This window comes from Stylophora pistillata, chromosome 3 (genome assembly GCF_964205215.1).
Source record: "Stylophora pistillata chromosome 3, jaStyPist1.2, whole genome shotgun sequence".
In the NCBI taxonomy this organism is placed as follows: domain Eukaryota; kingdom Metazoa; phylum Cnidaria; class Anthozoa; order Scleractinia; family Pocilloporidae; genus Stylophora; species Stylophora pistillata.
Window position 1 is genome coordinate 32100907 of NC_142521.1, and position 12448 is coordinate 32113354.

A 12448-nucleotide genomic window follows, 5' to 3' on the forward strand; every position below is an offset into this window, starting at 1 on the left:
ATAACCAATAGTTGACCTGCTTGCAAAATGACTGATTGACTGAATGACTACTTGCCTAACTGACGCCTGACAAATTAATCGACTTACTACCAATTGAATAAAGGCTGATAGTTTCTAAAGAAACTGTTTAGGGCTGCGTCGGTGGGGGTAACGAAATAATTTGGATATATCAACAAAGTTGAAATGATAAATTGGCCACCGTAACGATTACATTTCAACTTTGTTGATATATCCAAATTATTTTACTACCAATTGACTGACTTACTAACTTTTTGACTGTCGTAATGCATACTGACTGAATCGGCTGCCATGGCAAGGGCTTGGTATATTTCTGTAGTTAACCCTGGATTCAAACTTGTCTGGCTGAAAAAAAGGCCTTGAGTCTAAAAGTTCAAAAAGGAAGAGTTTGGTTGAAAATGATGTTTTTATATTTTATTATAAACGTACTTGTCCTTTAGCTGCTGTATCCCAGCCTGAAAACCATCCACTAAATGTATTTTCAAGTTAGCATGGTAAATCTTCCTGAAAAAGTCTTCTACGTGATATTTGAAGTAAGATTCCGCGTTGCTTCCCCGTGTTACTCCAAGTTTAAAACCGTCAGGTGGATAAAGAGACTTCTCGGTGAGCTATTGGAATGAAACACGAGATATTTTAAAAAAGTTGAAAGAAAAGTTCAAGATAGATATTCCTGGCCTTAGCGCGTTCGTTTGAACTCCTTCTTTCAATAGTGTTGGTTGTTCTTTAACAGAACTTTGCATGCGTAGCTCATTTTATTAGAGCCTCTGTACAGATTATAACTCGAATGGTAGTTATGGCTCAGATTTTTTCTCTTTTGGTTCTTTTTTGTGTGTCACAAATGCGTCACGTCTTCCTTAAGGCAAATCGATTGTTGTGATAGTTTCTCAGTGAAACGAGTGCTAATTCTTAGTGATATTTACAGTTCTAACGTCAGCGTGCAGCTTTCAAGCACTCGGGCGTTCTTACAGCGACATCGAGGCGTAAACTCACACGTTTTAAGAGGTAAGAGTTACACTAGTTTATTCTGTCACAAGCTTTGAGAATATACATAATTATTCTTGCGTAAAAAGTAATCTCAGCCCTAGGAGTGTCAGAGCAACTGCTTTTTCCAACCTGTATGAGTCGCATGGATGCGATAAAACTAAAATTACTACTATTCCACTAAACTTAGTGGAATGCTCTTCGATTGAGTGCAGGTAAACAAAGCCAATGTATTCAAAGCAGTTCATGAGCCAAAAACCACACAGATGGATCCCTTGTAAACCGCCTAAATATGGCAATCGTGATGTTTGGTGTCTAACGTCGAGAAAGGTGAGGGTCAATAGGGCGAGTTTCCTGAACCAATTAGAGATCGTATTCGAACAAATGTGAATTTTTACACTCAATTGAAAAATGCTCGATAAAAGATACTTACCTTGGCATCTCGTATACCACTGATGGGCAGTTTGTATGAATCCTCAAGTAAGAAGGCCATAAGATTTGCACAGTAGGTGTTTACCATGATCAAGGCCAGTAACGCATAAACCGCTGACACGGTACGAGCGCTGTTGCTGCGGGGAGTCTTTTCCGCGCCAATGTCCTTACTAAATGCTACGCCCCATACATAACTCATGGAGTCTAGAAAGGAATAAGTAAGTAAGTAAGTAAGTAATGAATATTTAGACAGGATAGCCCAGTTCAGCGAACAGATGGTTTAAATGGGGCCCTGTATAACACCCACCCATCCCACCCAAGGGGAGGACATCCACCACACAGCAATCTCGTGCGTGGGAAATTAACGTCTCCTGCCCCTAACCCTGCAGGAGACGGGACCTATGGTTTATTCGTCCTTATCCGAGAAGACTAGAATATCTATCCATTTCTTGATATTATACTGAAGGTAGCAAATTCTTCTCAGTTATTTTAAGACCATGACTATTGGTCCGGCCGGGGCTCGAACCCTCGACCTCCCGCACAACACAATTTGAAACTGATAGAGTTAGTGAGATCATCCAGGTGAGGACACAATTCAAATCAAATTGCTTTCAGTGATGGTGCCTGATGTTTCGACAAACTTATTGGAAGTCATCATCAGTTTTAAGATGACTTCTGGTTAAGATGTCGAAGAGTCAGTCGCCATTTACGATAACACTCTTTCTTTTCAGGAAATAAAATTAACTATGATGCGTGGAAAGCTGAAGGGTCCGAGTAATTAGAACTTAGCTGTAAGTGTAAAGATCGTTCGTTATGGAGCGTGCGATTTACTAACGGTGTCCATAACACTCTTTTAAGGTAACCATACAATGCCTTCCATCATCTTTTCTTCTCATTTCCTCCCCTTCCCTCACCAACACCATATGGATTTCCTTGCTATTTACCTAACAATGTAAAAGCATCCTCATCACTATCCTTGAGGAGCGCGTAATATCCTTTGGGACTCTTCCTGTCAAGCCACCAAACTACAAACAGGACCAGGTTACACGTCACCAGGATGGCTATCCAAAGGCCATATTCGAACGGCTCCAGCCACGAGTACCACACGCTTACTGATAGAGACAAAAAAGAATTATATGATTGAGTTTCTTTGGAAAAGGAAAGATATGTCAATACATTAAAAATAAAATGCTACACTACCAGAAGGTATTCCCACTTACTCCTCACAATGATATTTTGGACATTTTTTATCACATTAGGACCAAGCGAGTCCCGACTTATATTGTTTACTCGCTATAATCTCATACCTTGTTCTTGGTACGAGCGCTCTTTCCTGACCAGAATGTTCATTGCTGAGGCAGTGCTGGGGTACGCAAATTCAACTACCCTTGCTCTCTCAAAGTTTCCAGACACATCGAGTGCTAGATCCGCTTTGCCAGAGATAATTTCATTTATAATTCCATTCCAGGTGCCGTTAACGGGGTCGAACTTTCCGTATTGCCTATCCGCATTGAAATAAATTTCCGTATCAAACCCGAGGTCTCTTCTTAGAAACTTCAAGAAGTCTATAGACGCTCCATAGCAGCAGAGAAGCTGTTTAGTCTTCTGCGTAGAATTTCCTATGTTTACGTACTTATAGCAAGGTAACGTTCTTCCAACGCATGATTTTTGGCTCGCTGTCAGCGCTGGATCTTTTGAGACCACGAGAGGGGGCCATTCGACAACAGGCACTCTCAGGACGGGGTGCTTGGGATGATGTAGTGGAAGGAGGGTGTTACCATTGTTGTTTACAATGGGCTCTAATGCGAGTCCAGTTGGTGTACTAAGTCCAACATCTTGCCAGTGTTTTCTGCTATCGAGATCCTCCCTTAAATTCAAGATGTCGAACGCCGAATGGTGTTCCTCTGACAAGTCGTGAGTTCTAAAGAGCTCGCTGCTACCTTTGAGGAAAGTATCCTTCAAACGGCTAGAGATGGAAGAAAAAGAGGATGAAAGAGGGCTAATTCAAGAGAAGAACGACCTACACCCCTGAAGAATGATCAACGAGGAAAGATGACTAAATAAACCTTTGAACAAAAATCAAATCATCGATCGGTTACTTGATATTCTGATCAACTGTTTGGGTTATTTGTTTTCTGTTGTCGCAGTAAAGTGTTCAACCATCTTAAACGGGCAGTTTAAGATGGAAAGAAATTAAACTGCCTGGCAAGTGACTCATCTAGCTTTTTGTGTACAGCACATCTAACAAAAAGGACCTTGGCTTTACTTCTGGTAATTTCAGAAGACATGTAATGTACACTAAATTAAAAAAAAATGCAAGAACCCCTCAATGACGGAAGTCCTATTCTGATGCATTGTGGATGCAACATTCTCTCGCATCATATCTAGTGGAGTCATCTGTCCCTGATCCCATTCACCTCCTTCCATTTGTTAAGTGTCATCTTCCTGATAAGCGACCCTGCCCAATCTTTCTTTCGCTAATTCTTATCCACAACATTCTTGAAACAACCAAAAAAAGAGCAAGGAAAACAAACATTTAACTATGTAAGTTCTAGGATGGATCATTGACTTACATCATGGCCGTTCTCCGCAGCAACTTGTATTTTTCTGAAGTGTTAAGAACCTGTTTTTGCACACTGTTTATTGCCCTTACTGAACTTTTAAAAGCACTTTCGAACATGACAAAAGAATCATACAATGCCTTTAGGTACAACTCATAGTCATGCCCCATCTCGGGTAATTTGCAACTGACCTGAGTTAGTCCAGAGGGAATCGAACTTAAGTTCAAGACTCCGTACGTGGTAGGCTTAGTAACGAGCCATGCACTACTATTCTCAATGGCTTGCAACTTTTGAATGGTCCAAAATATATCGTCGTTGCTCTTTTCACGAACGTGCCCGATGATTACATCTGATTTCGTCGACATAACGTTCAAAAGTCCCATCTTTAATTCTTGGAGGCTTTCGACGCCTTGAATCCATAATGATGTTAATACGCGCCATTTCTTTTCCTGAGCTAAGTGCTTCAGTGCGTCAGCAAACACAAGCCCCTCATGGGTTGCTGATATCACTAGACTCAGAGTTTGCCAGCCCATTTTCTCCGTAATTTTCACCATTACTTGTGCATATTCTATGATAGATGGCGCAGCAACTCTAGTGAATCCACCAGAACTTTCCTTTTGAAAAAAAAAACAAAAACAAAAAAAACAAAAACAAACAAAAAAAAAAAAAAACAGACCAACCGTCAGAGCTAAGAAGCAGACCAACAAACAAATGAAAAACGATGTCCGTGATGTCTATGATTTGTAAGCGTGAAGTGACAAATCTAGCCTAGTTTTTTTCAAGGCTCAATACGCGTATATCTTTTAAATCCTCTGCCAATCTAATTCCCTTTTGATTTTTTCCCCCAACATTTTACAATATTAATATTTTTCTGTTCTGTTCTCGTTTGGGGAGATTTGTACGGTGGCCCACAGGTGCCACTGCTGCTCACTGTAAAACGAACACGTTTCTAATTAAAACCTTGATTTCTCTTTGAAATTGTTCTTGTTTTCCATGCAAATATAAGCCTGTTGCTTAGAAATGAGCCTCCTCCGTATAAATGAGCCTCCTCCGTATAAATGAGCCTCCTCCGAAAAAATGAGCCTCCTCCGTGGAAATCAAAGTACTGGTACCTATAGCCCAGGCTTCTCTCTAGTAGCAGTCCGCCATTTTTGATAATGGCGAATTTTTGCAGCTCATGTGGCGAAAGTCTGGGCCAGAAAGTTCCAGCTATTAACGATCAACCCGAGAAACGTTGACGAAGACAACGATAATCAAAATTTTTCTGTTGACGGTCATACTATTAAGAGAATGGGGGAAATACGGCTTTTAGGAGTTCAAATCGATGAAAAATTGAGTTTTGCTAGTCATATCAGTGATCTATGCTCTAAGGCCAGTCAAAAAGTAGGGGTCCTAGTGCGGCTACGCAATTTGATACCCTGTAATGCTAAACTATCACTTTACAGGTCTTCAGTTCTTCCCCATCTAACCTACTGTCATCTAGTATGGCACTTTTGTAATGCATCGGATCGGAGAAAGCTTGAGCGGATTCAGGAGCGAGCACTTAGGGCGGAGTACAAAACTAGATCAGCGTCCTATCAAGAACTGCTAAGTCGCGCCAAACTACCGACGTTGAACAATCGGCGCCTACAAGACATTGCCACTTTGATGTTTAAAGTTAAGCACAGTCTCGTACCGGAGAATATTTCTGACTTATTTAATATAAAGAATACTCAATATAATTTACGTAACAGTGACTTCGAACTGCCAAGATTCGAAACTGTAAGATTTGGTAGGAATGATTCTATTAAATATATGCGACCTCTCATCTGGTCGAAGTTACCAAGACACCTAAGAACGATAGAAACTCTAAATTCATTCAAGAAGAACATAAGAAAAGTCGACCTTTCAACTCTCGTTGAAATTTAAAACTTAACTAAGTAAATTTATAATCTTTTTAATTATCTACTGTAAATAACTATCATCTACATATGTAAATGTATTTGACTTTTAAAGTTTTTTAGTGTCCCCCATTAGCTTATAGCTAAAAACATAGACGCTTAAATTAAGTTTTTCATTCATTCATTCATTCATTCATTCATTCATTCATTCATTCATTCAGTATGCCATGGCCAATATTTGCCCCAAATGTGGCACGAAGGTGCACGCATGTTAATGATCGTTTCTTTAGATACAATGAAATATATGAAGTTCATATATTTTGTACTGCGGTATTAGATACATATAATGCACGATCCTCGCAGTAGATAGCGCTATTTAAGCAATAGCGAAAATCAGAGATAGTAGTAGTAGATAATACTAGCAGTAGATAGCGCTATTGCTTAAATAGTGCTATCTACTGCGAGGATCGTGCATCATATGTATCTAATACCGCAGTACAAAATATATGAACTTCATATATTTCATTGTATCTCATTTATCACTTTCACGGGTTTATTACGAATCAACTTAACGGCCTGCTCCCAGTTGGCTTGTTAGCTCAATTGGTAGAGCGCTGCACTAGTATCGCAGAGGTCAGTGGTTCGAATCCCGTACAGGCCTGAATTTTTTCAGGTCTGATTTTCGCTATTGCTTAAATAGCGCTATCTACTGCGAGGATCGTGCATCATATGATCGTTTCTTTATGTATTTTTTTTTGTCTGCGGAAATAAGATCTGATCTTTCCCTGGGAGCAAATAGTAATTCGAGCGAAGCTTGAAGATAATTTTGATGTTCGAAACGGTTTGTCACGACTTCACTTAAAAAAGCAAATGCTTCCAGCCCCCTTTTACGTTAGAAATTTAAAGTCAAGACTTTCAACGCATCAGATACAAAAGAATGGAATCGATTCCTACTTTGCGAACAAGAAAGGACAAAGATAAGAGTATAGAGTTGAAAAACGGTTCAATACCATCACGGGCTCCTACATTATCCTATTCTGAAAGCAGAAAGAATGGTCATTTTGGAGAACTGCTGAAGAGCGACGGCTTTCGTGAAACTGTTTCGAACATAATTCTGAAATAAAACTGATTGATCCAAAAGACTATACAGTGTTTGTTAAATAGCGGCTTCGTCAATTATTGCATCTCTGTCAACGACGCGCAAATCTACGGTGGTCCACAGGTGCCACTGCTGCTCACTGTAAAACGAACACGTTTCTAATTAAAACCTTGCTTTCTCTTTGCAATTGTTCTTGTTTTCCATTCAAATATAAGCCTGTTGCTTAGAAATGAGCCTCCTCTCTAGAAATCCGCTTCCTCCGTAGAAATGAGCCTCCTCCGTAGAAATGAGCCTCCTCCGTGGAAATCAAAGTATTGGTAAGTATAGGCGGATTCATGCTGACGTCATTGTTTACATTTTTGCTCATTTGCATACGGCTTTGCGTAAAGAAGGAAGCATAGTAGATACATATTGACTTCAGGCAGCTAAAGAGCTAGAAAACCTTAGTACATGGTGAAATTTGTAGCTCTTTGAGTGTAATATTCAAGGAGAAATAGTCCATCAAAAACTGCAAAATTTCTGGGTGGCAAAAGCGCTAATGAGCTCATACATTCTATGTAAAATTTTGAGTTTTTAAACCCGTGTTGCACAAAAAGTATTCAATGCATCAGGCTCGTATTCATTGGCCGAGTTAATCGTACTTTGACCTTTCGATATTCAGAACTGATTTATTTTTAGCTCCATCAGAAACTGAATTGCTTATGGTAATGAAGCAAATATTGTAAACAAGGATTCCCATATAGCCCAGCTGTTTAACAAACACTGTGTAGTCTTTTGGATCAATCAGTTTTATTTCAGAATTATGTTCGAAACAGTTTCACGAAAGCCGTCGCTCTTCAGCAGTTCTCCAAAATGACCATTCTTTCTGCTTTCAGAATAGGATAATGTAGGAGCCCGTGATGGTATTGAACCTTTTTCAACTCTATACTCTTATCTTCGTCCTTGCTTGTTCGCAAAGTAGGAATCGATTCCATTCGAGAATGGTAAGCGCTTTTGCATCTGATGCGTTGAAAGTCTTGACTTTAAATTTCTAACGTAAAAGGGGGCTGGAAGCATTTGCTTTTTTTAAGTGAAGTCGTGACAAACCGTTTCGAACATTAAAATTATCTTCAAGCTTCGCTCGAATTACTATTTGCTCCCAGGGAAAGATCGGATGTTATTTCCGCAGACAAACCTATAAGCATATATTAGTTCACGAGAGCTGTTGTTGATCTATTTTGAAGAACGAAAACGACGCAAGAGTGATTTACCGTTGAATTTCTCTAGTGCCATAGATAAAAGCTCTGAAAATTGTTAATGAAAATGTCTTGATTATCGATATGAATCAGTAAAGTGAAGTGGTATGTTTTCTCGAGAGCCACACAGGAACACACTAGAGCCTATATATAAATCCATTAAGACCGTTTGTCTATGGCCGTCTATTACACAACTACAAATGAGCTAGTTATACAGAAGATGACCGTTTTAGAACAGGCCTCGATTAGGAAAGTCAACCATAAGCTTTCCGAATGAAAACCAACAAATCATCAACAGATGACTGTAAATTCCAAGCTGCTTGTCATTAAACGGGCCAGGAATAACGAAGACAGTTTTGAACAGTTGATTTATATTTTATTGTTTTTACAAAGGATTTCCTTAACCCATGCTAACCCATTTGTTTGTTTACTTGCTTAATTTGTCCGATCTCTGTTTGAATTGCGCTTATCTTTTATCGCCTGCTATTTTTTAATGAAAGCTTTCATTCGTGATACAGTAATGACCGGCTCTGTTACCTTTACGGTGAAAAACTGAATTTTGAATAGATGAATTTTTGTCAACATTTATAACCTTTAAGTTAGTTAACATGAAACCCTAAGCAATATTTCTCAAAATGAGAAATGTGTTATGTCTGAATTTTAACTTCACTTTCACGCTAAATTGTTTGATTTCAAAGGTCTAAATATATGAAAGATTATTTTCTTTAGCTTTTTGAAAATGAATATGAAAATTGCATTCGATGTATTTTTAGCCTAATTAACCCGAGATACATGGCAATATTACTCTGATCCGCAGATGTTTCCTGTCGGTAATTTTCTGTTTTCTTTCTTTTTTTTTTTTTTTTTGTATAATTCAGAAACGACTATCCTACGCGGATTTATGAGTTGAATGGTAGATGAACTCAGCGTTACAACCCTAAATTATGGGGAAAAAGGAAAGAAAAAGGAAATTTATTTTTAGGCCATTTCTCGAGATTTCAAAAGATAGCTTACCAAAGCGATTGCAGGGGGTGTTAAGATCTTGTCGGTTTTAAAATAGGCAGGCGCCAACATCAGTAAATGATAACACATCAGACGTAAACATTTGAGTAAATATTCATTTCTTGCCTGTAATCCTAGTGGGTCAATTCATGTATTAAGCTTAGCCAAGTTGAAATCTGATAACACAATATTTTTGAATTCTCTTTAATCGCATCTACTAGAGTGATGATTTTTAGCATGTTTATTTTTCTATGAATAATGAAATGTAAATAAAACGATGGCATTTACTGTGTAAATATCATCCAAAAGTGTGAAAGCAGCAGTATCCAAATATTGATTATGTTCGTAACGCGCCCTTTTGCTGATGAGCAAAAAAGAACTTCCGCGAGAGACGAGATTCTGAGATGAATTTCCAAATTTCTTTTGACCCAAATGTGAATTTAAGTTGCCTGATTAGAACGTTGAAAGGTGGCTCAATTTAAAAAAAAACTGCTGTGTAGATTTTTTCCCAAACAATAAAAGTTCTAATATTTTATGCAATAACAAAATTGAAAAAATATTGAAAAAATCGCTCAAGATTACTACTTAACGAGCGTCAAAAATGAATTTAGTTGAAACAAAGAAGCTAGACAGATAAATTTTTTAATCTACCTGTGTGATGGGAAACGTCCTTCTGCTCTGCAGTAGCCCAATTGATGGAAACACGGAACTCTCAAGAAGCGTGGAATAAAGTAATCCATCTTCTGTGACATCGACGAAGATTATGCCCTGTGAGTCAAAGGTGATATTTGAAATCTTGGGAAACAAACCACTCAAACCATGATCAAAGGGAGAGACGTCGGTCAGATTAGGCATCGAGAAATGCATCTCCAACAAGAACTCATTAGGAGTCACATTACCAGCTACAACATTTCTTGATCGGAACATTCGTTCGGCCGACTTGAAGACGTATTCCTGGAAGATGTCATCCTTGTCAAAAAACACAGCGATGTTGACATCGAGCTTTTCTACCGCAGTACCAAAACGAGTGAGAAACTCCAGGGTTATACATGACATTAGTTGCCACAGAAAAATCCTCCGAGCCATTTTCCTGATTGAAAGGAAGACCGGTGTAATTTAGGGCTATGCACGACAAACATTCGAGTCCATATTGTGCCAATGGCTTAAGCAAACTTTTTTTTTTTTCAGCGGATGATGCCAACTCTTAGTGTATATGCTATATCCCTTATTTTCACATGAGCCTTCTTACCCCAAGTGTTTATCAAGATCCGGCAGCTTACACGCGGCCTGCGAAGCATAACAAAAAATCTCAAGAAACTTTTTCAGTATCTAATAACATCAGCAATAAGATGGCGTGTGATTGGATAATATCACACATTATTTTACATTGCTAAACACACATTTGAAAAGTCAAATGACAGGTTTTAATTACGTAAGAAGCAGAGGACCTGTTATTGCTATAACACCTCATTTTTATTTTTCTTAACCGCTATGTTAAGAGGCGAACGCCTTGGTTAGGCAGAATCGCAGCGGACTTCAGATAATCAAGCTTTCAGGAAAGTTTTGGCTCATGACATCAAATCGCATAAGTAAATCATTGTCATTTCCGCTTAAGTGCGACATAAAGTCAGCAAAATTTATTAATGTGCTCTTTTGATTGGTTGATATATATGAAAAGCAATAATACACGGGATTATTGCAAGAGCAACAGCTGTACCTGTTTGAAGCGGAATAAAATCGAATTCCAAATTTTAACGACTGGGATACAAAAATACACTCACGCCTAGTAATCTTCAATTAAATGAAATTTCCATGAACTGCGAGCGCCTGATTCTACATTATCCTTCTCAACGCTGTTCTTTAAGTAATGAAAATTCAAGATCTCCAATGAATACAATTTTCAATAAAGCCAAGTTTTTCCGGTTGCTTTTAAAAATTCATTATATTTTAAATTTCTCAATTGTCGGACATGCCTTCTTGGCAGGAGACCATTCAAAGCCAGAACTTCTTTAAAAACTCAGAAAAAGCTGCCTTTCAAAGAGATTTTCTGACAAATTTGATCACCGACATCTTGTCCCTTTTCGATTCAGCAATTAAAGTTTTCAATTCAACAGCACCTCGTTAACACCTTTGTTTGCAAGAACCTAACTTAAAATTAGTTTCTTCTTTTGGAATTATACGAGGATCGATGACATTGACGTTAAAGAAAAAAAAAAAAAAAAAAAAGACCATGAAAATCCGTTTAGTCTCACCTCAAAACTGTTCGCTACCCGCTGTGTTTTAAAATTTAATAAAGTCATACAGATTAGTCTTTCAAATGTATTTTGTTCTGCAAATTCCCCAATTGCGTAAGGGTCTTTCGAATAAGGCAAGTAATTTTTGTGGGCCGAGTTTTAAAATAGGATCAGTCGGGATTGCGCTGAATCAAACTGTGATTCGATATCTTAGTTACATCTGACTTCACCATAACGAGTTCAATTTTCACTTGCGAACCAAGATTATTCCAGGCAGAAGTCTGATGGATTCCTTGGAAATTTGACGTGGAGCTATAATTCACGGTTATATTTGAGAGGGCTTTTGTCACTTTATTTGACAAACATCTCAACCAAACCTGCAATGTCAAGAATTGAGAAATTGAGGGATTAGCAGAATAAAGATGGCTTTTGAAGTAAAATGGAACACGACAATCTACAGACGTTCCGTGAATGGCCGTGTCTATCAGACTTTTCACCTCTTTTCATCGTAGTTATGGTTGTGTGCATTTTTTCTCCATTTTCATTGGCCACAAGCCCACGACATGACAGGGATAAAACTGCCTGCAAGTAAAAGCCCAGCGGTCAAATGTCGGGTGTGCGCAAGGGGATCAGTTTTGGCCGGCTGCACGGCAATTTCCCGCCTCTTCATTTTCTCACGTTTTCTCTTAAGGCTTAAGAGAAAACGCAAGAAAATAAAGAGGCTGATAGAAATCAGATACTGAAAGGAAATTGAGACGCGTACGGGGAAAATATAATCACGAAACTTCTCGAAAGTAATGCTTATTCTTTTACTGGTATCCTGTTGATTTACCCTTCTTTTTTGACCTTTATAATAATATAAGACGGTTTTTAACGTGACTTACTGGTTTGTATAGCCTGCTTGCAGGCGGTAGTTTGTGATTCAGCGCGGCGAATATTCGTTCGCCATATTGGACGGGTGGAAAATTTGAGACAAGAGACAATGGGAGGGGGACGGGAAGGATTT

General features: G+C 38.6%; 1 protein-coding gene across 1 annotated transcript in view; it reads right to left on the minus strand.

Annotated features, from left to right (window-relative positions):
* The window catches only part of LOC111329597 (glutamate receptor ionotropic, NMDA 1-like), a 12827-nt gene extending 2341 nt beyond the window's left edge, over nucleotides 1-10486 (minus strand). Inside the window, exons 1-6 of the mRNA XM_022934327.2 lie at nucleotides 9860-10486; nucleotides 4005-4606; nucleotides 2739-3397; nucleotides 2376-2543; nucleotides 1433-1635; nucleotides 448-626 (exon numbers count right to left, since the gene is read on the minus strand). Coding sequence (XP_022790062.2) covers nucleotides 448-626; nucleotides 1433-1635; nucleotides 2376-2543; nucleotides 2739-3397; nucleotides 4005-4606; nucleotides 9860-10294 — 2246 coding nt within the window. The 5' untranslated portion in view covers nucleotides 10295-10486. The remainder of the gene's footprint in view (nucleotides 1-447; nucleotides 627-1432; nucleotides 1636-2375; nucleotides 2544-2738; nucleotides 3398-4004; nucleotides 4607-9859) is intronic.
* Nucleotides 10487-12448: the final 1962 nt, after the last annotated feature.